The following is a 25,795-nucleotide window of genomic DNA, read 5'->3' as shown; positions in this document are numbered from 1 at the left end:
TACCTTTTTATATATTTTACTTTCATCAATGAGCAGAAGTAGTCCCGCCACATTGGAAGGCTTTTCATGCTCAGTCGCTGCTTTCCTCCACTATATACCCCACCACCTCCCATTTGTATGACTACTTATTAAGTCTTCTTTGGACGCACTGCCCCCTGCATTTAAATTCACTCTCACCCTTTCAGCATATTGTGCTGTGGGGTGGATAAATTGGGGAGCTCCAAATCGATGTGTCACAGTTCTGTGCCAGATAATACTTATTATGAGATTGAATTGAGGGGAAGTTGGAGAACAACAGGAATTGAAAATAGGGAAATATGTAAAACTTTTCACTGGTGGCATGAAAAAGCTGTTGCAGAAATAGACTACTGTACAACAGTAGGTAACATATACCTACACATGACATATATTTATTGTTGTCTAAAATACAAAATGTGCAATAGCCTACATTTCATTCACTACTGTAGCCTATATCTGAACAGGCTGTACAAAACCACCCACTATGTCTATAATGTATCTTTCTATAATTAAATCTGAGTACTATTTACTTAGTTGCACTGTTTATATCCTGTGTAAGGTTCACAGAAATGGTTTTACCTGTATACACTCATTTCTTGTGAATATTTCTGAAGATGGTTGCGTTGTTATTCCGTGTAAGTACATTGAAAGCCACTAAAGTAAAGCTACTTGGACAATACTATATTTTTGGATAATATTGTATTAAATTAGCTCTTTAATGCAGTTTTTGTATTTTATTTTGGAATGTTTTTACATTGTGGTATTGGGGTTTTTTCCTTCTTTTTTTAACTTATTGTACTTTTTAATTGCATAAGCTTATTCAGTATTTAAGCGCAAAAACAAGGGCTCCTGCTGTTGTTATAAATAGACCCTAACTCATGTATTTTGACCCATATTCACTCTAGCTGTGTCATGGAAACATGATTGACACCTTGCTCGACATGGGGGTGGGGAGCTGTACGTCCTCGTCAACCGCCTCCCCCTCCCCCCCCCCACAGCCCCCCCCCCCTCCCTTCTAGGCGTCAGTGACGTGCAGTTAGAAAGCGGGACCTGCCCTCCCGTCGCCATTTTTCGGTCTCGTACTCGCACTTCTGCTGGCTCGGGTGAGGGGGGGACGAGCAGAAATAAGGGAAAGTATTCCAAAAAAGATAAGAGTCGTAAAAGCCCGGGATACCTCGTGAGCAGTTTACGGGATGCACGCGGGAGCTACAGTTAGCACCTGAGATGCACGCGCAGGAGACAAGCCGCTGCTGTGAAATCATTTTTTGTGTGAAGACGTGTTGCGGGCCGCCATCTTTTTTTGCTCAAAAAGTCTGCTCAGAGTCGAGAGAGGGGATTCAAAAACGCATTTCCATGACGTGTGCCTTACCGTAACACCAAGAAGATAGAAATTAATCACTTGGTTTGATTACCCGCGGGCTAGTGGCGACCTTTTTTTTTCTACAGACATGAGGATTTATCAGATGAAAAAGTGAGGCCACCTTTTCCGCTCTCATAACTGACACTGACTGTGGAGGAGATAAATTATTAGAAGAGAAGCTCGTGTGTATTCTCTCGGAAGGCGGAACGAAAAGGGGAAGCTTCATTGATCATATTTTTGCTTCTTCGGGCTCCGTCGATGTTTGTTTGTCGCGTTAACTTTGAATGTTTTCTATTTTGGCCGCTCCAACAATCACTCAGCCTTTGACTGGAACCACATTATGCTTCAAAGTTGGGTCCAGCCAGTCGCAGCCTGCCTCTGAAAAACGTCAGGTTGTTTTATTATTATTATTATTATATTATTATTATTATTATCATTATATAAGAGGTCTTTGGAGCCTGCATCGTCTGTGCAGATATCTCGGAAAAGAAGAAAAAACCTCAGGGCGACGAATGCCCTGCTCTGCATCTCCCCATCGGAAACACGCTTACACGTTTTAACTTATTGTCTAGTCCTGTTTTAGTGAATTTTTTTTCTCGTTTGTAGACTGATATTAACTTATTTTTGAACAGAAATGTCAACTGCTCGGTTTGATTCAGCCGATCGGTCCGGCTGGTATTTTGGACCCGTGTCGCGACAGGAGGCACAGAATAGGTTACAAGGACAGAGACATGGCATGTTTCTTGTTCGAGACTCGTCGACCTGCCCGGGCGACTACGTGTTGTCAGTATCTGAAAACTCCAAAGTGTCTCACTATATCATCAACTCTTTACCCAGTAAGAGGTTTAAGATAGGCGATCAAGAATTTGACCACCTCCCTGCCCTCTTGGAGTTCTACAAAATCCACTACCTGGATACGACCACGCTGATAGAGCCAGCCCCCAGGTAGGAAAGTCACTCAGTACCCCTCCACTAGCTACCATAGCTGTAAGCATGATGCTATATGTAAACATCTGGGCCTAGCAGAGGTGTTGTACTATCAAATTATCTCGTAATCCAGATTGTCTATTTTTATCAGAGGTAACCTACTTTGAGTCAGACTGCAGTATCCTGCGGTTATGCCACGCAGCGTCCGTTTTTTCCCCCAAATTTGAAACTGTTGGACACACCACTACTATCAGCACACATACATGTCTCTTTTTAGTATAGCCATGTGGTGTTCTTAAGACCCCAGGATTGAAAAATAAATAGTCAACAGCTAAGATGCTGGTAAAGTCTGTGGCTTGTAAGTTTATGTATTCTGTTAGCAATGTTTGCTTACATAGAGCCACAACTCTTAACTACACATTACATTTTGCTACTGCAGCACTGATTGTTCCTTGCAGTGTTTCTTTACGCTGAGTTTCTTTAACCTATTCAACAAAAATATCTGATGCTTGAGGGAAATCTGTCCCTGATGTCATTAGTCCCACCATTTCTGAGTTTTCATATTCTCCTCTTGACAGTAACCTTCTTTTTATGGTAACCACATTATGTCTTCTCCCTTTGCCTCATTATTATGATCTCCAAAGGTACCCAAGCACAGTGACAGGTCCCATCCAGCCCATGGGTGGTTTAGACGAGAACCTGGAGTATGTGCGGACTCTATATGACTTCCCAGGCAACGATGCAGAGGACCTTCCTTTCAAGAAGGGGGAGATCCTCATCATCTTGGAAAAACCAGAGGAGCAGTGGTGGAGCGCCAAGAGTAAAGAGGGACGTATTGGGATGATCCCTGTGCCCTATGTGGAGAAATTGGTACGACCCTCACCCCACCCTGGCCAGTCAACCCACGGATCTCGCAACTCCAACAGCTACGGCATCCCAGAGCCCTCCCATGCCCTCGTCCATGCCTACGCCCAGCCACAAACACCTACGCCACTGCCCCCTGGCACGCCTGGGGCAGTTATCACCCCTCTACCGTCCATGCAGAATGGCCCTGTCATGGCAAAGGCCATCCAGAAGCGAGTGCCGTGCGCCTATGACAAAACAGCTCTTTCTCTGGAGGTATTGTAAAAGTCTGTTTGTTGTTCTGTCTCTTTCTCTGCAGTCTCTTTTCCCCTGTCCTGCCTTTCTAGGAATCACATTGACGTCACTTGCCATTCAAAATTATGCTGTAATAGATTGCTGCTTTTGTTGGGGATAAGCTGCATTGTTTGGACATTTGGATCCAGCTAAGCCATGCCTACACAATTAATTATATATGGGTCAATGCCCCAGTTTTCAGTTTTGTGAGGATATTGTGGAGTTTTGCAGGATTTAATTATTTCATTTTAGTGAGAACATCTGCTGCAGATGACAGTATTTCAGAGGCTGATTGAAGATTTAAGGGTTTTCTCCTCGCGTCATCACAACTTGTGGTGGCAGTGGCGGTAATGGTGCTAAACCAACGAATGTAGTTGACATGTAATTGTCTCCAACTATTGTCTCTCCCCTGTGTTTGTGTGTGTGTGTATATCTCAGTCACAGAATAGAGTAACAGCGCTTATCAGAATATACAGATTTGATTGACACATGAGATGGTTTACAATACGTGTAATTGGTATCTGAATTTCCTGGGCTACTATACCAGTGCTGTAAAGGTTAGAAAAGCTGCACCACTTAAAATAGAAACACTCAAAATGTAAATATCCTCAATCATGTATTGGTTAATAGGTCTGGGTCCGGATAGGATTTCGTCTGGGTCCGAACCCTGACCACTGTCTGCCTATTAGTGAACTCAGCACTAGTCAATAGCTCAAAACAATTCCACAATAACATCAGTGTTATTGTGCTCACACAGTGGACGAGTGAAAATCATGAGTAGCCCATTGATATTAATGATAGTGGGAAGTTCTAGCACTGGCACTTACTATGCAAAATGAATATAGAGGAAACACTGCTGGGATCTCTAGGAGGGAAAGCTGTAGGCAATATTGACGGTCCTCAGCAGCATGCATTTGCATTTTGAGTTTTTCATACTGTGTGTGTATAGATATGTATATTTCAAATATGGGCACATTAAAAGTTCATTATAAAGTTAAATAATTTATAGGATATAAATGTGTTTCACACCTTGAGCAACATTCTTCTAGCAGTGTAGTGTTTCCTGTAATGTTAAACAGCACTCGGCTGTAAAATTGCAGCAGTATTATGCTACCAATGAGAAAAGGGGAAAACACCAGTGCTGCCTGCAGGGTTACTTCAGCAATCTTGCACGAGATGTGTGAAAGTGTCTTGAGATGGTTTTCGGCTCTTCTCCAATCCTCTGATGTGTCAAACTATGTTCTTGTTGAATGGTCACATCAGAAGATTCACAATCAAACAGTACCTACTCTGGTTGCTTGCTGCCTGCCCGCACTACTTGTTGCCAGAGATGTGGTGTGAAGCAATGCTTCAGGTTTGCCTGTACCCAGTGATTTAACATATTATCAGTGTTAATTCTTCAGTGTTTTTAAATGCATTAGGAGATTTTTAGACAAGGAGAAAATCCCCTATCTGCAAGTCATTCATATAATCTTCCCATTAACAACATGCTGCTCTGGACACTGGTATCATACAGTGTGTTGATGCTTTCATTCATTCATGAAAAGGAATTAGCCAGCATTAATTGAAATGAATGGATGTATATTGGACAGTGTTTTTTTTTTCTTTTTTTTTCCTGGGGAGTGGATGAGGACTCTGTGAAGAGACTGACCACAGTGTTGTGCTTCAGTTTCCACTAATGAGCAAGTGGAGCCCAAAATCAGTTGTCTGCCTCCCAGTGGCTCAGGCTCAATCTTCCAGAAAGCCTCCAAACGGGCAGCGGCTCTGTTGCACTTCACAGCTCTGTTTCATTTCTCAACAATGCACTCTGGCTAATACAGATCTGCTCTGACTGTGGCAACATGTTGAAGCATGTGATGTAATGCATAATGTGCACTTCACACATTCGCTGGGGCTCCAGAACGCTGCGCTCTGATGGCATACTGAGCAGTGAGGCCCCCAGGGGAGGGATAAAAATGAAAGGTATCTCAGCCCATCTCTGCTGCCATTTACCGACATCAGTGTGTGTCGGAAGTAGGCAGTCCCTATGACTCTTGCATGGAAATAAGGGTGTAAATTAGACAATGAACAATCCTGGTGAATGGTTTTCACACTAAAGGTTACACAGCTCCCTGGTACAGCTTTGGTCCTGTCTCCTCTGCTCTCCCCTCCTCTGTCCTGTTTTTAAATATCAACATCACATCAGGAAATGCCTAACACCTTATTCAGGCTAACACTGTGACGTGAGTTGAATAGGTCAACATGACACATCAGCCAAGGTCTGCACCCTCTGCTGCCTGTCACTGTCTATCTGTTGTCAACAGCCTCATGGAGCAGAGATGGAAACTCTCATTCAATAATTATGATAATTAAGTGTTCGTTTAACTCACACTGCAAAAAAAGAGAGAGCGAGGGCGGTCAAGAATGTGGAGCGTGCACGACTAGGCAAGCACAGCACGCATTGGAGAAGTGAAACTAAACTTTGTTTCGGTGTCAATGTTATGCAATTCTGTAAAATCATTGTTTTAAGTTAGTGTCTCTGAAGGAGGAGATATAACCTGTAACTGCAGTCCCATGCTGTATAATTAGGTCAAACATACTTTGAATATATGTTAAGTACGTTAGGCTTGTTTCACTCTGTTCACAAGCATCCTCCTTTTCCAGTGTAACTTGAATTCAATTCAGTTTCACAATTATTAATGGAATAGATTACAACTGAAAATTGCACTTGAGTGGAAAATTAATGGATGTATTATTGCAACAGCAAGTACATGATAGATATTCTAGTGTTTCCCTAAGTTATTAGCTGTGCTTCATAAAAGTTAACGATAGATGGTCTAAAAGGTCTGTATTTGAACTATTTTACATGAACAATTATTACCCATATTAAGCCCATTTAAGTCCAAATCTATCTGTATTGTTGCCATTACACGCTGGCCAACATGACTGCCAAAACATGTCCACTGATCTCTTTTCAAAACACTACAAACTGTTTTTAACATATGAGCAAAATGCAAAGGGTCAATTAATTTTTTCACTCTGATAGTGTGCATCATTGATCAAAGCTGCTATGGGATTAGGTCAGTCAGTCATGTTGCCTCTGTAACAACATATTTCAGGCATGTGGAAACTGTATCTAAACTTCCATAATTTATTATTCCTGATGACAAAGAGAGTCTGTTCAAATCTGTGCCAGCGCATCCTCTTCTCACTGATACTGCTCCATCCACAAGCACAGGAAAGACAATAACCGACAATGTGAAGGAAAACTTTGATGCAGACTTCATAGTGCTTCCTTGCACTTTAAAGCATAGATGGATTCATTTTTAATTGTAGTCCATTTTTAATCTTGAGTTGAACTAAAGAATGTTAGACATAATGCATTATGTAAAGTAGACAAGTGGAGTAGGTATATTTAAAGTATGTTAAACATGATAATGAGATCATTCATATGTCAGCAATAGGCTACATGTACAAGTTTAGTGTAAACATACTGTAGGTCTGAGTAAGGTTAATCTTTGTTAGTTTTCTTGATGCCAACATCATCAAATGGATTTTGGAAATTGTGATTGTGTCAAGTTTTCAATGGGCACAAGTCATTCAGTCATTAGTCAAGTTGATTTTTTTTTTGTCTTTCTTTCCTAGAAAGGGTAAAGGAGTTGTGTCTATGTTCTTTAACCTTTCTTCTACCTACTGTACAGCTCAAAGATGAGCAGAAGATTAGATTAATGAAACTTATAGCTTGAGAACAGCATCGGTACTATGACTGGAGGCATTAATGTTTTCAGGTTCTCCATCCGTTAAGAATTTGGTGGTTAAAGATGTAGGTCAGTGTAACCTCACAAAACATGTTTTTGGCCATAACGCAACAATTCACATGCTAATAATCACACAGATGTCTAATAAGATAAAATTATGAAGTGATATCCAAAAGGTAAACTTCACTATGACATCACAATTTTCTGCAAAAACACTTTTCTTGCCATTCTTCAACAGCATAGCTCAGGAACTGGAAGGACAGATTGTGGACCTATTTCACATTTGGTCGGATGCTAGCTCGGTGACACTAATCTTGAAACTGTGATGGTTGTACAGATCTTGTGGTGCCAGATTAATGACGTGTGTGACATATCCATATTAGCTTCTTTGCACCACATTGCATATCTGAAGTATCGTCTACGGTCACAGCTACAACTTTTGTGTTTTATCAGAATCAGCTTTATTGGCCAAACATGTGAACACACATGAAGGAAATACACTTAATACCTTTTTATTACATTCCCTCAAAGTCTTCACTACAAATATTATTTGAGTCTCGAGGGTCTAAGTTGTAGCTCGACTTGTTGATGGAGGCATATGAGGATGCTCTTGTCATGGATGTTTGTTTGTGGTCTCCTGAGCATTAGTAAATAGTTAATGAAGACATCTGTAGGGTTTCTGAATGCAGTTGTACTGGAGCACAGTGAAGGTATAAGTGCTGCTTTTCTGGCCTGAAACAGGAGTATTGGGGAAAACCCTTAACAGGCACATATTCATTGAACTTTGGATTACTAGACATCCATTGTCTGTCTGCAATGAATTCTACATTTTAATGCATTAATATTTCTCAATATTTTCATTGATCTTGTACTACTTTTGCACTTTTAATATTGTTTAATAAAATTCTCTTCGTTGTATTAAAGAACTAGAAACCATACCTTTTTAATACATCAGACCTAAGTAGATTGTTTTGATACTAGGTGAAAAGTTGACATTTTTTCAGTAACTACAGTTAATACTGAGTAATCATGGTTCACTATCATAATTATCATCATACAATGAGAGAAGGAAGCCACCGCGAGCCGTGTTACATTTGACTGACTGCGCTAAAGTTTTCTTTGCTCTAAAAACTACCGTACCGTATCTGTTCTCATCATGACTCCTCTATCTGTCTCTGTCTCTGTCTGTCTCAGAATAAGTCATGGCTTACGTCAAAAAAGCTTTCTGTTATGTACTGTGGCTATTTTGGAGCCTTTGGGGTACAAGCGGCAGAAGCTATGAGTCATTATTTATTCACTGGGAGACAGGCAGTCCCCAACTACTGAAATCAGATTATGTTCCTCAATGTTTTGGGGTTTCACATTTAGGCTACTTGGTTTGTTTTTATAGCATATTATTATTATTCAACTTTTTTATGACTACTTTTCAACAAATCTTAGAATGAAGTGTAATGAGATGCATTTCAACACTTACAAATTTAGATTATATGGAAATTAAAAAGTGAAAATGTCTTACAGGCTGCTATTTTTCCACCTTTTTAAAAAGTCTTTCTTTGAACGGAAGTGATAGTGATCTAATTTCAGTGCATTGTGACAGGACAATTACGGGGGAGTTTTTTTTTTTTTTTTTTTTAATATTACCACGGAAGCCTTTTATGACTAAGTAGCATTCTTGTCATTCCAGTGCAGTGTAAAGGATTATTGTTACAGATAATGCTTAGGATGAGATGTCCTTGAAGTCTCATTCTGAAGATGAAGCTACAAATAGTGTGCCCTCACATTCTCGTTTCAATCATGGTTTTCATGATGGAGATTTTTCTCTTCTAATCCTGATGAAGAACATATGGCTTAAACAGATTGGGGTCACATTCAATGTCACAGACCCATCTGAGCGACTGTCATCAGTTTAAACCACAGTGTACCATGAGGAGATCTGACAGACAGGTTTTATTCTAAAACGTTGACAAATCAGTTGTGCTGATATGGTTTGGAGCAGGTTTTAAAATAAACATTGGACATTTGACAAAACACATTTTGCTTTTACCTTGGGCTATGAAAAATGTTGAGTTTTTTCTTTTTTGTAAAGAATTTAAATTGGCATTTAATCAGCAGTACATTGTGTGAAAGTTACTCTTAAGTGTGTTTTCATTCACATGTTTATGTGCCCATTTTCAATTTTGCTCATATAAAACCCCAAGAGGAAATGTCAGAAAAGTGAAGAAAAAAAAAAGTCTAAATATAGCATACACATTTTCACACTCGGCTGAGGTGGAAAGGTTGGTATGACAAAATATGACACAGTGCAATGGAAACAGACTTCCCAATAAATTATGATGGACATGAAGCATGTGACTTAAATGTCAGTCCAGCTTCAGCTCCATTAAAAAAATGGTGTCTCAGATCAGATCAGATCTGTATGGAGCGATGAGGAGACATTTAGGGCCCCATTTTAACAATCTATAGTGCATGGCGTGAAGCACGTAGCGCAAGTGCCTTTGGGGCATGTCCAAATCCACTTTTGCTATTTTAACGGCGGAAAAATGGTCACTGCTCCAGGCGCATGCTCTAAGAGGGATGGACTTAAGTCTCCTCATTAAGCATAGGCGTGTTTTGGGCGTAACACACGGTAAACCAATCAGAGTGTCATCCATTCCCTTTAATATCCAGGAGCGCTGTCACATTGGCAGATTGCTATTATAACGGAGCATTTACCCAGCAATGTGTTTCAGTAATATAACATGAGTTACTTTTGCTGAAAGGAAAGTTGGCTGATGAGCTGCTAACCTCACATTTAATTCATATAAAGGAAGAATATGGAGATATAACCAACCAGTCTGATGAGTGTAGACGTGTGCAGCAGCCTGGTGTCATCAGCTGATTTAATAAACAGTGAGTGGCTCTGTGCAGCATCTCAGAGGCTACAGACTTTCATAGGTTGTTAGGACTGTCCACAACGGCGCTCTCCAATTACAATTAATTAATATGATACATTTTATGACTAACTAATATGACGTGTATTTTTAATATATTGATGTCATAATACGATTTCACATTGGTCCTTTTTATTTGTGATGTTTTGCGTGTGTGTGTGTGTGTGTGTGTGTGTGTGTGTGTGTCAAGCACAGTGTCTGTGCCTATATACCCGCCTATCTCGGAGCATATTGGACTGTTGATGATGTGCCAGTGACTTTAGACCTGTTTTGTTTTTTTTTGTTTTTTTGGGTCAGTAGCGCAATCTCTTTCCTCTGCCTCAAAATAGCAAGGCGCCACCAATGCGCCTGACCACACCTCATTTTGAGACCAACACGTCCATAGGCGCACAGACTGGTGCAAGTGCATTTCCTATTTAGACAACTGCGCCAGGGGAAACTAACAAAGACACATGCGCCACGCCCGTCATCTGCTGTGCACTGACCACAAGATGGGGCCCTTAGTGTTTGAATGATGATAAAACCTTGAAATCTTGAATCTTGTTTTTGTGTTGCCTTCTGCTTTCATTTAACCTCATCCAACTGGAATATGGGTGCCACCAAACATTTATAAAAACACACAGCAGCAGATGGAAACTCACACTAATTTCCATTATTTTTAGCTGATTTTTCCAAAAGTTTTCAGAAAAAAAATTGCACTGAAAATCTACTTATTAAATAGTTTCGCTATGGTATGTGTTGAAGCATCAGGATGTTTTTAGGGAGTTGTCACTTTGCAGATAAGCTGTGAAGTGTGCTGGGCTTACTGTCACATCGTGACCACATCAAAGTGTATACACACTTAAGATAAATGTTGCTACTAAATGTTGCAGTCCCATTGTCGTGTGAATTAGATAAAAAATGTTCCTCCAGAAATTAAAGACTGAATTTTTTAATGTTGTCATCCAGTAGAGTATCTTAAGACACCATGACTGAAGTTGAAAATCTGGTTATAGTTGGGGTTATTTATGTGTCTAACATGCATATAACTGTGTAGGACTGTGTAGTATTTACAACATTGTGCTTCATATTGTCATCAGATAGTGTTTGATGTGATATTGTCCACCCATACTGAAACCTTGTGTGTCATATAATATATTCAGATGTCCTGCCCCTCCTGTAACTCGGCCTCGTGTCCTTCTTTCCTCAGGTCGGTGACATCGTCAAGGTTACACGGATGAACATCAGCGGTCAGTGGGAGGGAGAGGTGAACGGACGGCGGGGTCTCTTCCCATTCACCCACGTCAAAATCCTAGACCCCCAGAATCCAGATGAGAGTGACTGACCTAAGCGTTTGACTGGGCCCTCTTGCCAGTGTCGACCCCGCTGTCGAATCCGCTGGCTGTCTCCACCTTTCCCGCCAGTGTCACCACGGTTACGTGCTTGCCTGCTTGGGGCTGTACCATGATAGCGACCCCTCTGTTGTTGCCAACCGTTGCAAGGCTTTCAGACTGTTTACAGCTTTGGACGTCGTATCCAAACTTTAAAAAAAAAACCTGACCCCCACCCCTCTTCTTCCACGGTTCCCTTTCCCATGTCTCTGTTCTAGGCTGGGCAGTATTTGTTTTTTTGTTTATTTGTTTTTTGTTTTTTTTGCATTAGTTTCCTTTCCAGAACTGGGCATCAGTGTGAGAGTGTATGTGTATGTGTGTGTGTGTGTGTGTGTGTGTGTGTGTGTGTGTGTGTGTACACAAGTGCATGTGTGTGTTCATCATGGATGGATATTTACCACATCATGTCCTTTTTTTAAAAGATTTCTCTGAATATTTGTTATGTTTGAAGTCTCTGGGACTTTAGAAAGTGTTGGTGTGTATGTTTTGTTGATGTGCAGATATTTGTACGAAGTAGGGTGGAGCAATACCCCTATGGACTCGGGAGAGCACTGAGGCAACAAGGATAACCAGCCAGTCAAACGTTATTTCTCCAAACAATCAAGTCACTGTTGTACCTTAACCATTACACAAGCACACACATGTGAATACACACACTTATTGGCCACGAGTTGTTCAGGTTAACAGGTTTTTGATGTGTATGCGTGTGATTTGTGTCAGGAGGAAGCAGAAGCGATGGGTTCGCAGAGGATTCTGGCACAAGTCTGACTGACTGGGCTATTTATCTTTATGTTAACAAGACATGACTCGGCCATATGTGATTTATCATCTTTTTACCTAATATTTGTGCCACATGATCAACCATAGTGTTTGTTTTTTGTTTTTTTAATTTTGTTTATTTTGTTTGTGACATGGACACGTTGTATGTTTAGAGGGGTGACTTTGCATGTCCTCTGGGTGACCTCTCTACTGTCCTTTTTACATTATTTTCAACTAAAAGGACATTGCTTAGAGATTAGCAGGTTTTTTTCTTTTTCTTTTTTTTTCAGTGCACCAAGCACTAGAAAATACATTTCAACGTTTTTTGCATAGGAGTGCCAAGTTTTGAACAGGTCAAATAGCAACAACAGCAGTAGCCCTGGACAGCACTTAGCATCCGACTACAAAGCTTGCTAAAATCGCATTGTCACAGTGTGGGCACGAGGACAGAACGCCCTCCACTGAGGTGGCATAGGTCGGAGAAGGAGGAAATGTCGCAGCAAGCCAATGAGATCCCATTAAATGCCTTTTTCAGAGAGCAAGATAAATGCATATTTTAGCGCATTCAGTCCCCTCTCTAACCTTATGTTTTTAATGTGCGGTAATTCCTCTCATTTAGGATTTTTCTACTAGCTTTATTCCTTAAATATTTGGTCTGTGCACAATTTTTGATCCCTTTTTATGCAAGCAGACTCTTATCAAGAGTAGCGGAAAAGCATCTGTGTTCATGCTGTGCTGCAACCAATTCTATTTGATCAATAGGAGCCGTGGATTAAACAGATGAGCAAACAGTGCTGACCCCTATATTTCTGCTGTAAAAATGAACTCCCCACCCCACCCCCCACCCCCCTCTCTCTTTCTCCTCTTAGTGCTTTTCGTTCAAATCATTGCTCAGCCGGAGTAATATTGCGCAGCTTTAGTTGTATCGCAATTTCTTTCTCTGTCTCTCAATTTGTAGTCAGCTGTTAAATCAAGCCTTTTTTCAGTCAAATGAGTAATGTTATTAAACAAAAAGTACCTACGGTGGACATTTACAAAAGGGAAAAAAAGCCTGCTGGTTGCCTCTGTGCATGACCTCTTGGCCAAGGAGATGGTTCAACTTGGCCAAATGCTGCTTAATGTCGTTTATTTCCTTATTAAAGAAAAGTTTCTTGTTTTTAAATGCCGTCTGGTCTGAATTCAACCAGTGGATTTTTTCTCATCAGACTTAATGACTTCTACTAATTAAGCAATACGCCCTGATTCTTTTCTTTCTAGAGGTGAACTTGCTTTTCTCATGCTTCTGACTTTTTGTTAATGGCATTAACAGTATTACTGTGCTCTCTTCTCATACTCTAGGAAAGCCTGTCTTTTACTTAATAATTGAAAATTGTGCCTTTTATTTTCTTAAACCATTTACACCTGTGCTGGTATTGACCCTTTATGTACAGAACAAGTAAATAAAATTTACGTCTACTTCTTTAAGCTGCTCCGTCTGGTATTTTTATCCTCATGTCGTCTTTTTTTTTTTTTTTAACGCTGGCGGGTGGCTGTTTTTGCAGCAGCCAAGCATCACAGGTTGTGTATCTAGAGCACAGGACAGTTGCTCTTGCTCTAATTTTTGACAGTTCCAGTTTAGATTCTGGCTGTGCCCAAGAGAAAGGAAGCAATTAATGAATTTTAATGAAGTGCTAATAAAAGAATGTCAGCTGACCTAGAGATGGGGACTGGAAAAACTTTTCAAGGGCAATGTTTCAGATGGGTACATTCAGTATCTGTTCAGTGTATATATTATGGGCCCTAAATGCTTTTGGTGATTGACAGGTGACATTTATGTCCCCTGAGTTAGATGTGTATGGAGACTGTTCGTTTAGCTAATTCAGGGACTCTTCACTAGGACTTTATGAAAGCAAATATGCTGGATTATGCAACTGTTCCCATTTGTACTACCCTTGGGCATATAGTACATACTTCTATAGTACATGTACCGTGACCGTGGAATGCCACTGTTTAACACAACTCGCTTCTTCGTGTACATATATGTGTAGTGCATCATACTGATCATACAGCAGCCTAGAAATAATTGCTGCATCATATTATCATAAGCCACAAAAATAGTAACTAATGCCCAAGATACCTTATAAACATTACCTGATGAGATGCAAGGTATTATTGCATAAAATTTCAAGTAAATGATCTATTCATACTGTATCTATAGTAACCTCAGTTAGAACAGAAGTTTTGTTTTTTCTGTGACTTCCTTAATCCTCCTCTTCCTTAATGTCTGTCTGGTTATGAAGAGGAAGAGGTTTGTACAATTTGCTTTGTTGGCCTCAGTCTACCTGTTGCCAAGAATAACATCCAGCATCCCTCACTAAAGGTTAAAACTCAATGAAACCTTTCAGGTAATACATTTTTTGACTGGTGTGTTAATTGTGATATGTTTTATGTTCCTTAATTGGAGCATACGGTTTTGAAATTATGATCCTCACATCAATCCCAACTTTGTGTATGTAGTTCTGGCTGTGCCCTTTATCACTGGATGCTCTGTGCTGGCTGTGTATGTGCCTGGTTAAATTGCCATTAAAAGCAGTCGATGTACTCCTCTGGAATGCGATAGGCGGTGGCTGCAGAGAGAATGACCATAATAAATCAAACGTAGCTGAATCTGACCTCTCCTCGAGGCACTGTGAGCGTGTGTGTGTGTGTGTGTGTGTGTGTGGGTAAATGGATGTGTGGTCCGGTCGATGTAGACCTTCCTACAGTCCATTACCACCACCGCCCTCAAGCTAGCTTTGATGGCAGCTGCCATGCTGTACAGGCTTTGGCCGACAGAGGTGAATGCACAGTATATATTTGCTGTTTAAAAAGATGAAGAGTAATGAGATGGAAGGTTCATAATTTATATCTTAAGGTAAACCAAATAATTGTGTCACTGATGAAATAATGAATGTAACTGATTCTGGTTCCACAGTCATTAAATTATTGATATAATATAGATGTGCTCAGCATAATGTAGCAGTTAAAACACATGGAATACATGTACTGGTAATATATTATTCAGTTGAACGTCAGTGCAGGCAATTGTCTGTTTGTAAATGTCTCTGTTTAAGCTTGCTTCTGAACCTGCAGAGCTATCAGTGATTTTAGAACAGCAGGTACGGTAGCCCTGAAGTGCAAAACACAATATTTCAGGAAGCACACCAAAACAGAAAAAGGTAGGAGACAACAATTCTTGGTTTCTTTTTCCAGAACATTGTGCAAAGTTATGTTTTATGAATTGCTGTTGTTTTATTTGAAATGTGTTTTCTAAAATGTTGTGTTTTGCACCTTATACATCAGCTCTCACAAAAAGAATAATTTAATATAGCTCAGAGTCATAATGTTCATCAAAAAAATAATGAACATTTTCACTCTTTGTCAGTCTGCGTTTTAAGTTTACGTCAATTTAGTGTGATTAAGTGTGTTCCAGAGACCTCCGTGTCTTATCCTGCAGTTGTAAGTAATCGAACATGATGAAAAAGATGTAAGCTCATATATTAATCAGCACTGAAACTGGCACAGTCAGGCTTGTATGCGTATAGTATACGTCACACTTTACTCCAGGAACTGCCGGGTTATCTCACTCTGTCTGTTTAAATAAGCCTTTATGAGCCTTATGATATTCACTTCCTACAGCATATGATAGGACTACATGTTCCAAATACTCCAGAAATTAGAGAAACCCAAACAAGCAGTAATGTATATTTTTTAATTAAATGAACACACACACAACATTTTATCAAGTTGCTCACTGAGATCTTTTCCATATTTCATTTTTTTCATTTTTCATCTAGTATAAAACACATCTTATAATGGTAGGTTGACTGTGGTAAATGCCTACACTAAATGCCTACATGGCCTTCGGTTGTTAAATTATAAATCAAGCACACTAATTGACCCCATCTGTTTTCTATAATTCATTTTATAGTGAGGTTAGAAGAATCCAGGGCTCCATGAGCTATGTGGGTAACCCAGATGACCCAGGGTACCTCAGAAAGAGCTGGAGGCTCAAGCGGCCATCATGTTAATCAGAATGTCACAGTTTCAAATTCCTTCAAACCGAACATATCTGACATTAATGAAGCATACCATACCATGCCTACTCCTGGTATGGTACAATACATAACTTCTCTCTTGTAAAAGGAACACATCCAATACATTTTTTACTGCAATTTTAAAACTGTTACTCAAAAAATATGTCACTTGATGTGCTTCAGAAAATTCCTTTGCAGTGTCTGCTCCCTGAAGCTTTATACATGTCCCAGATATGGCTTTCCTCGGTCTCCCTCGTAAAACATTTACAGCACAGACGTTCCTGCCTTCTGCTGGGGAAACTATGCCAGACTATGATGGTAATTCCACACTAGCTGTCTGTCATGGCTTTATCAGGTCAGACTCCCCGCTCTAGGACATTCTGTCACCGCTCCATCGTTCTCGCCCCAAAGTTCACTGTTGTGTAATATTTGTGCTCAAATGATTCAGATACAGTTGATGCCGACATACTTGGTGTTCCTGTGACATTTAACAGCTGAACTCTTAGTTAGCTGTGGTAAAGCAACATATTACCAGAGCAGCAGGGTCATGATCTCACAGTATTAGAGGGATTGACATTAAACTTTGAAGACACTTTTCATCAAGTACCAGTGGGTTAAACCTTTGGACATATCCTGTGAAATACCTCAACATCTACACAATTCTTAACTCCGATAAAACTGTAATGAATACTAATCACCTGACCATAACGCCACCATGAGGTTTAGCTTTTTGTTTTTTTGTGTATGTGCCAAAAACTATCAGATGATTTGACATGGTTGATACGTTCATACTCCCCTCAGGATGAATGGTCCTGTGACCCCTCTCATGCTGTTTGTTCAGTACTTTGCTCTGTACTTTGTTTAGTGCTAATTAGCATTAGTTAGCATGCTAACACACTAAATTTAGATGGTGAACCTATCATCCCATTATGAATTAGATGTCCATAGTCTTAATTCCAATCAAAATACTTAAAGCAGTGTTTTATTGTGATATTTATTTCCACAGCATCTTAACTACATTCTGTATTTATTCTGACTTAATATGACTTTTTGGATATAACACTGAAACTATATAGTCTTTACAGTTTGTTGTTCAAAGTACATTTTGTAAGGCATGTCATTTTTACACTATAGTGTAAGATGAGCAGTAAATTATTATAAGGGGATAACCTTTTGAAGCTTTTCAAAATACCTTTCATACCTCAATATGATACATCTTATTAAAAGTGGTATAATACAAATGGGTATTTTTTTCATCATATCTGCAGATTCAATTTCCAATTTATTTCCCAGCTGTCCTGAAACAGAGCAATATACTGTGCATATAATGTCTCAAGACACATACCGTACCTATTTTAGCCCAAGCACAGGCTGTACTTGTGTGATAGGGAATATAAAAAGTCAGGAAAACATCTCCACTTTAGATGAATAGGATTTTTGTCCAAGTTACGCCCCACAAACATGACATGCTCCTGGAAATACATGAAACTCTATACACATTTATACACTTTTAACACAGACTGCTGAAGAGGCCAGTCAGTTGCTTGTCCACTCATAATAACAGCATTCCTTGAAGATTTTAGTGGTTTTATCCTCCTCCAATCATTGCAAAGGGTCAAAGTTCACCAACAGGAGTATGAGAAAAGTGGGTACTGGCTCCAATCTGCTGTGTTGCTGTGGTGGTGGTGGTGGTAACCGTGTTGTTGGGTGCTGTGTTCAGCTGTGGCGAGTGGGTGAGGGACAGGGTGGACATGGGTATGAGCTGCATCAATGTCACTGGAGGGGAATGGGAATCTGGCGTAATCCACAGATCTGGAGAAAAGACAATAATGTTGCAGTTAATTTTCATGTATCATTATGCTTATTGTCCATGTATCTTAAACCAGTGAAGGGGTCTCATTCCTACTTCCATCACTACAGTCAGATTTATTTATTTAATTTATATGTGTTATCACTGTTTATATATTTTATTTTCCTTTACTAAAGCCCACTGGTTTGTATATGTAATGCTGAATATCTTAAATCAGACCTGTAGGGCTGGTATGCCATGGATGCAGGCACCATCTGTTCTTCACAGCTGTAGTCATACTCTTGCAGCTCCAAGGGCTCAGCATGCAGACTCTCAGATGGGTCCTGCTCAAGAGCCCAGGCTGAAAGATGACCCCCCTTCAATGACTGCTCTGTGGAGGCCTGATTCTTCCCTGCATCCACTGACTGGGTGGTGGAGGGCATCCTCTGCAGGCCTAAGAGGGAAATACAGTATTTAAGAGGATGCAGTGTGATGACACAGATCTAAGGGAATACATACTGACATTACCAAGTGCTGTTTTTAAAAGAAAATCTTTTGGCATGCTTCAATATGGGAATGAAACAGTTTTGTGATTAAATTAGTTTAACATGCAGACACTGACATTAATGAATATATATCTCAACAATTACAGAATCTTACCTGAAGGACTCTTGCAAAGAGCTGTCTTGTCCAGTGTGGCTCTCTTTGCAGGGGGACTTCTACTTGAACGACACCTATCGAAGAAAAATAGAAAACAGCAAAAGTTAGCATAACATTTTATACTTTAGCTACATATGTGCTTACAAGGAGCTCAGAACTTCCCTGCAATAAACTACTTCCTTAATAAAAACATACCTTTTACTGTGGGAATGGGTGCCACCCTCCCTGAATCCTTTAGCGAAGGGGTTGTGGTCAATCTTCAGTTTGGTGATCTGAAAAAAAAAAGATGATGAGAAAAGTTAGTTAAGAGTAAGAGAGTTATAGGTTTAATCATTCAACATCTGTAATACCTAGTTTGGGTCTGCATGTGTTATCATACTAATGTTATCTTTTACTTTTGATTATTATTTATCTGTTTGTACCTTTGGGTTTTGGTAAGCAGTCACTGCAGTGAAGGTTGTCTCTGGGAAGGAGAAAGTCTGAAAGGGGCCCCAGCGGACAGTGTAAGGACTGTCTGCCTGGATGACATGAAATCTGGGGTAGTAGCGATGCATGGAGTGCAGGATGATCTGATGAGTAAAAAGAACACAATAAGCAAAATGCATTGTCCAGTAAGGCAAAGGGTAAACATAGTGTGTTATAATCTCTGTAAGAAAATAGGAGAATGTCTTACATGACCATGCTGATCCAAGGTGTTGTTGGTGAGCTTCACCTTGAGAAAAGACAATGACTGTTTCATCCAGTGACTTCCTGTGGCAGGGGAATCCGGGTGCATGTATGTCCGACGTGGGGGCTGGGGCTCTGCCTTTGCTGCGACCTCCCACTGCTCCTTTTTCCACTACAGAGGGAAAAAAAGCAGGGGGTTGCAAAGTGTGAGACTTCAGGACATGTCTAATTAATCAGAACTCTTCATGAATTATTGAAATGCTGTTTTGTATAATGACTGATAAAATGAAAGTTTGTTGGTAGGATTTCAAGATTTCAACAAACTGACCACCAAAACAAATCAGTCTTACAAGTTCTCTCCTTTCATTTTATTTTCAAGTGTGTGCTAAAAGCAATATCTGTGAACAAATGGGCCAGAGCAGTTGATGTAGGAGCTGCTGAATGTATGAATGACTCACTGCTCCTCATTCACTAGTGAATGGGATGCTAATTGATTGGGCCTCCAGCCGAGTGTACACAAACAGGAAGCTTTGAAAGGCTTTGATATGCAGCGGTGAACGGCCCAGAGTAGGAAGGCCGATGTCTGGCTGCAGACAGTTTGCATTTTACATACTGCAGTCTGTTGGTTTTAATTCAATGTTTTTGTCAGTAAACAAAACAAAATGTGGACCACTGTCAAAATCACAACTCCAAAGACATCTATGCTGCATATGACCATACCTTATATTTGAAGCTGTCTACGGGAACCATGTCGATCATGATGACATAATTGGCAAAAGGCTGGAGTCCAGATAGACTCACACTGCAGTGTGGAAACATTCTCCTGAAACAGGCACACAAAACTCATTAGTTATGTATTGTTTTACACTTTTTTATCTTTGAAAAGTAACTATATGCTATATGTGTGGTAAACTTAGCATATTGGCAATTTCTTGTACTTTTTTGTTGATAAATTATACAAATTACTACTGATATTTTCAGAAAGCAGGGAAGTCCTTGGTAACTGGATTAAATCTTAAATCAGAAGCCAACTAAACTGCACCAGCACTATTACCTTCCATGCTTTGTTATAATCATCTCTGTTCCAATGCTGTGAAAAGACTTCCAGAGATCAGAGTTCTCCAGTGTCATCCTGATGCAGCCCTGCTGGTATGAGTCAGCTGCTGAGGGGGACCGGGGCATGCTTAGATTAGATTTGGAGTCTGAAGAGAAAAGACAAATACACACATAAACATGAAAAATCAGATCAATATGATTCGAATAAGACAGCAGTACTTGAGACAATGTCTTAATTCTACTTAAATGTTTTATTCTAGAGATAAAGGGTAGGCATTATGTTGCACATCCTTAATTTGATCTCGGTTTTCATTCTTCATATTGGTAAAATATACACAGTTTTTCATGCAATGGAATAAATGAAAATGCATGTTTTTCTCTTTTAACATTAGTCCATGTGCACAAGCATGCTCATAAGATACAACTTACCAGACATGTGCTGCATATTTCTGTATCCTCTGATCATCAGTGCCAGCAGCAACCAGTAGATACTCGATGCAGAAGTTTGTTGTGCTGTTGTGTTGAGATGTTCAAACACTGAAGTCAGACACATCAAGCATCTCTACCCTTGAAAGACCGGAGCCTTGAACTTGATTGGTTATCCCAGAAAGGGTGGAGTCTTAACAGCCAAGAGGGTGTAGTTGGAGCAGACCGAGGGGGCAGGTGAGAACATTACCTGATGTGTTAAGCCTTTGTTGTGAACTCAATGCAGTGGGACTATACTATGGGACTGTATGGAGATATTGGTTTCTTATTGTTTCAATGCTCATACATGGGCCATCACAATACTGGTATGCTGTGATGAAAGTTTTGTTCTGCATATAAAACTGCAAAGTTGTTAATCTTGGACATTTAGATATTTCTCATCCCAGAGAGACAAGAATACAACATTTTCAGAGCAGAAGATGTTTGGTTTGATTATAGATACGGATGTTTATCTATTAAATAGGAACACAGTTTTACATCCTTCATTTGTCTAGTTTGAATGACATCCAAACAGACTTTTACAGACTCCAAACAGTAATAAATTAAACAAAACACTCATGTATGATTAGTCTACACAGACACGCTAGACCTGATTGTGATAAATCCAGCATTGTTGCAACTATATGCAGACAGACACTACAAAACAGGACTGAACTATGGTTAGTCACTATGTCCAAGGTGAAGGATAGTAAGCATAATTTCAAAGAATGCCTCGGGGGGTGGAAGAACAGACAAACAGTTCCCTTCCTGGAAGCTTTGGTTGTGTATTGAGAAACAAGTCTAGAGATTGCAGAGAGTGGAGTTGGGGTCTACCCTTGACAATGGCAAACAATGCTGCTAATCCTATGAGGCCATTTGCCTCCTATACTCAACCCCCCCCCCCTTCCCTCCCTACACACAAACACACACACACTTTGCATTTTCTGCCAATCTGGGGACTACAAGAGTGGGCGTGTGTGCCAGTGATACAAAGACATACAATCCAACAGTTTTATTTTTCATCATGATGAGACTGTGACCGTGACGCCAGGTTGCATTTTCAGCAAAATTTATGCCTTGACAGATGGCCAAGAAGGTCCAATTACAGCACCTTAGAACTCCCTCCTCAAACCGCTCCTGAAGCCTCTCAGAGCTCTCTCCTCAGACTCTTCAGACCTCTCCCCTCAGACCCCTCATGCAGGTATTATCACCACTGTTCGCTTCTTGTTTCCAACCACGAGTGTTACCCCAGACAGCAAAATTAATCTGGCCCATACTTGAACCACATGTTTGCATTTCTTCAGGCCCAGTATATGCCCAGTTCCTCAGCCCGAATCTGGCCAATATACAACATAATTATCAAATTAAACATAAATGGGCCTCATCTGACCTAGTGTGTTTAACACAATAGTAAAAGGCTGTGGTCCAGTTCTGGTTCATAACATTATAAATTAAATAATTTGGGCCAGCTCTGGCCCATACACTACTGATATCAAACAGAAAATGTGCTGCAGGCCTAGGTCTGGCTTATGTACTGCATGAAGGGTATCCTTGTTGCCATGGAGATGCAAAGTCCCATCCCACTTCAGTGCTAATAAATAGTAGATGTCCTGGTATCATTTTTCAGCTTTTCAGAGAGACAGATTAAAGAAACTATGCAAAATATACATTTAGGAAAAGAGGGTAGTGCAACACAAATAAGCCCTGGAGAGTGTGTGTGTGTGTGTGTGTGTGTGTGTGTGTGTGTGTGTGTGTGTGTGTGTGTGTGTGTGTGTGTGTGTGTGTGTGTGTGTGTGTGTGTGTTGTTTGTGGGTATGTGTTTGTGTTCCTGTGAAAGTCAAGACAAAAATAAATTAAGCTCAACTTTCATTTTGGGAAAGAAATTGTTTTGTTCAACTAATAGTCAAACCAAAACACTACTGACAATAAAAAACAAGGCTATAGCCATGCTAGAGGCTCTGTGAGGATGAATGTGCACATCATTGCTTTAAACAAATCTAATACTGCCACACCAACATACTCATAATGACAATGCAAACAATGCTGATGTGCGGCAGGTATAATGTTTACCACGCTCACCATCTTAATTGTTAGCATGCTAATTTGACTAATTAGGACTAAACACAAAGTACAGCTGAGGCTGAAGGGAAAGTCATTAATTTTGCAGGTTTTTGGTCATAAACCATAGTACTGTATGAAGAAGGCCTCCTCAGCATGAGACCCGATATGTTCATCCACCCCTCAGAGGCCCATTAGCTGTGTCCCTTACTGTATGTCCACCAGATAACACAGGAAGGTCTTATTGCAACCAGAGGAATACTCCAAATCTTTTAACTACTACAAAAGGATCAATCTGGACCCTAAATTCATGCAACTAATGTGGCTAACAAACAACAATACATCTTCAAACCCGACCCAGTGCTTTCCAGTCTTGAAATTCAACTCATGGTGTTTCAGAGATTTTGGCTATCTGTCTTTTCCCCCCTTCTCTATCCACTGCCAGCTGTGACCATGGTGTACCATCAGATGATGTGATCAGTTCTGGCCCAGCAACGACATGTGCACATTAGACCTAGTTGGATTCAGTCAACATTGTCGACCAAAATTATCTCAGCCAACAATGGCAATGTAATCATGTTTCAAGTGATTGTTTTAACCCAAGCCATGATCTTAGCCTAGCTGTGACCAAGTGTTTTTTGTGCTCAAACCAGACCTTAACATCACAGCTTTGTAACACCATAAAACATAATTATTAGTTGTAGTTGTTTGGGGCTTTGCTGCTTCACTTCAGTGTCCCCCATAAGCTTAAAGCATGGCCAAGAAATAAGTAGCAACCAGCAGTGCAACAGTGCCCTTGCCTTGCAAAGGTCAGAGTAAACATTTAAATCAGGCCTTAGATCTAATATGAGTGAACATTCAGCTACTGGGTTGCTTTTTTCTTGCATCAGGTTTGTTCAGACACAGATTTTGGTGGATTGCTGAGGTGAAATGTCTCAGGAGGCCTTAGGAGGGGGACCTGCAGTTTGGTCCTTCTCCAAACGGACACTGTGTTTTTTTGCTGAGCCCTATGTGATGCCCACAGTGTAAATACACTGCCACCATTAACATTTATGGGAGGACTGCTGCTGGAATATGGGAGGACTGCTGTTTTTCACGTATTGCCAGATTTGATGTGAATACAGCTGGCTGCATTTGTGGCAATATCTCAGTCCAGTATCTGAGTGCAGCCTGAAACAGACTTCAATCAAAAAAAAAATGTAACTTTTGTCTGTTCACCATCACATACATGCAAGAGCACATTTCATTTCACTAAGTGGCATGTACTATGTAGGATTATGCTAATTCTAAGTGTCCTGGGAGGAGAGCGGGCTCCCTGATGGAGTCGGCAGTTAACAGCCCGTTCACATGAAAGACTGATGGGAGGCAGGCAAGAGCAGCAGATCAGACTTTAGAGGACACTATTCAAGGATTAAAGCCCAGTGAATTTAAGCATACATGAATTTCTTTCTGGAGGTGTTTTTAATATCAATAGATCATTTAAATAAATGACCTGCCCTTGTTGTGCAGCAAACTCACATAACTTAATTTCAGATAGTTCTGGAGATCCCAAAATGTACTAAATGAAGAAATTTGTGAGGGAAAATATGTGTCTAAAATAACGCACAAGAGACCCAGAATTGGAATTTGAAAAAAATTGCATATACATTACATACTGTATATATTTGCAGTCCCATTTTGGAACAACCTGATACAGAATATACAGTATATAATGCTGTCAGAAAGTGTAATAAGAGGGTTTTTACAAGCTACTTTAGGGGGATAAAAAGTAAAATGAGATGAGAGGTTAAAAGTTAACCATTCATACGAATGTAAATGGGTTTTGATCATTTACTCACTTTAAAAATGAAAAATCCAAACAAAAACCTTTCAAAACATTTTAAATATTTGGCATTCTTACACACAATTGATTTGTTGATGGGGGAAAGATAAACTAAATTAAAACCCTTGTATTATAAAAAACAAACTAATGGCTGATTATATGTTTTTAAGACAGAATACAACATGAAACCAGGAAATCAGGGTCCCAAAGACACCAAACCATACGCCCAGTCAGTATGGTCCAAAAACCCCTGCTGAGGTCTGTGAGTCTTCTCACCTTTAATCTCTGTGGGTTGAATATTTAAATAGATATATATAAAAGGTTACAGCATTTGAGCAGAAAATCTCCTCATGGTCAAAGAACAGAAGATTTTTTTTTAAACTGGATAGTCCAGAGGTTTCACAGATAAATCAGAAATATTCTGAAAGGTTACTCTGAGATCAGGCAGTGAGATCTGAATGCTTCATCAGCCTTAGGCAAGAGTTGGAAGAGTCCAGACCAGCTATTACTTGCTTTTGCCCTTTGCTGCTCTGTGATGCGCTCTGTGTCAAGAGGAACTGAAACAAACCTAACATGATCCTCTAAGTCATAAGTTTGATTTGTGGTATTGTTTTAATTTTCAACTTATCTTTCTTTCCTTATCTTTCACTGCTTACAACCTAATCTTGCACCTTCTATTAATGTTTGTTTTAGACTGAATTGTGCAAGGCATATCTGGGAAATACAGTGCTATGTTTCAAATAAAAATGTGAAAGAGTATTGAAGCTGTGTTCCGGGTTGTGTTTGAGGATGTGCATACTGTACAATATTGTCATAATGTTTATGTTGGTTGAATGAGTCACTTCTCCTTTACAGTATTGCTGAAAAGGATGTCTTGCTGCCTCTGTTATGCCTTGCTGCTCTGACTGCAGGCATGTTGAAACATTTCTTCTTTGCTTAAATCAACTTCAGACTTGGAGATGGAATTCAGTCTGCTCCTGCCTGAG

The 25,795-nt window shown here is 40.0% G+C and overlaps 2 protein-coding genes across 3 annotated transcripts; one reads left to right on the top strand and one right to left on the bottom strand.

The window, feature by feature from the left end:
• Nucleotides 1–1,102: 1,102 nt before the first annotated feature.
• On the top strand, nucleotides 1,103–13,702 carry crkl (v-crk avian sarcoma virus CT10 oncogene homolog-like). Of its 2 annotated transcripts, XM_053339932.1 has the most exons (4): nucleotides 1,103–1,770; nucleotides 2,011–2,323; nucleotides 2,950–3,424; nucleotides 11,299–13,702. In XM_053339932.1, exons 2-4 carry the CDS (start codon nucleotides 2,013–2,015, stop codon nucleotides 11,431–11,433), a joined length of 921 nt encoding a protein of 306 aa, XP_053195907.1. In that variant the 5' UTR covers nucleotides 1,103–1,770; nucleotides 2,011–2,012; the 3' UTR covers nucleotides 11,434–13,702. The 2 variants fall into 2 exon arrangements, with proteins under 2 accessions (XP_053195907.1, XP_053195906.1); XM_053339931.1 differs by having other exon boundaries at nucleotides 1,103–2,323.
• A 4,213-nt stretch (nucleotides 13,703–17,915) lies between these two features.
• On the bottom strand, nucleotides 17,916–21,017 carry LOC128379817 (T-box-containing protein TBX6L-like). Its single transcript, XM_053339459.1, has 9 exons — nucleotides 20,894–21,017; nucleotides 20,463–20,610; nucleotides 20,129–20,231; nucleotides 19,416–19,580; nucleotides 19,165–19,311; nucleotides 18,938–19,014; nucleotides 18,743–18,816; nucleotides 18,323–18,536; nucleotides 17,916–18,105 (listed from the first exon to the last, which is right to left on the bottom strand). The coding sequence occupies exons 1-9, from the start codon at nucleotides 21,015–21,017 to the stop codon at nucleotides 17,916–17,918; spliced, it is 1,242 nt and encodes a 413-aa protein (XP_053195434.1).
• Between the last annotated feature and the right edge of the window lie 4,778 nt (nucleotides 21,018–25,795).

Source organism: Scomber japonicus, chromosome 19 (genome assembly GCF_027409825.1).
Source record: "Scomber japonicus isolate fScoJap1 chromosome 19, fScoJap1.pri, whole genome shotgun sequence".
In the NCBI taxonomy this organism is placed as follows: Eukaryota; Metazoa; Chordata; class Actinopteri; order Scombriformes; family Scombridae; genus Scomber; species Scomber japonicus.
This window is presented reverse-complemented; position numbering and strand designations above follow the sequence as displayed.

Bases quoted from the DNA above. Each gene is read 5' to 3' on its own strand.
- LOC128379817 (XM_053339459.1), bottom strand. From the start codon at position 21,017: ATGTGTCTGACTTCAGTGTTTGAACATCTCAACACAACAGCACAACAA. The intron at 20,232-20,462 runs GTAATAGTGCTG...TGCCTGTTTCAG, and splicing joins ATTATAACAAAGCATGGAAG to GAGAATGTTTCCACACTGCA. The intron at 18,537-18,742 runs GTAAGATTCTGT...TTTCCCTCTTAG, and splicing joins TCTTTGCAAGAGTCCTTCAG to GCCTGCAGAGGATGCCCTCC.
- crkl (XM_053339932.1), top strand. From the start codon at position 2,013: ATGTCAACTGCTCGGTTTGATTCAGCCGATCGGTCCGGCTGGTATTTT. The intron at 2,324-2,949 runs GTAGGAAAGTCA...TGATCTCCAAAG, and splicing joins CTGATAGAGCCAGCCCCCAG to GTACCCAAGCACAGTGACAG. The intron at 3,425-11,298 runs GTATTGTAAAAG...TTCTTTCCTCAG, and splicing joins AAACAGCTCTTTCTCTGGAG to GTCGGTGACATCGTCAAGGT.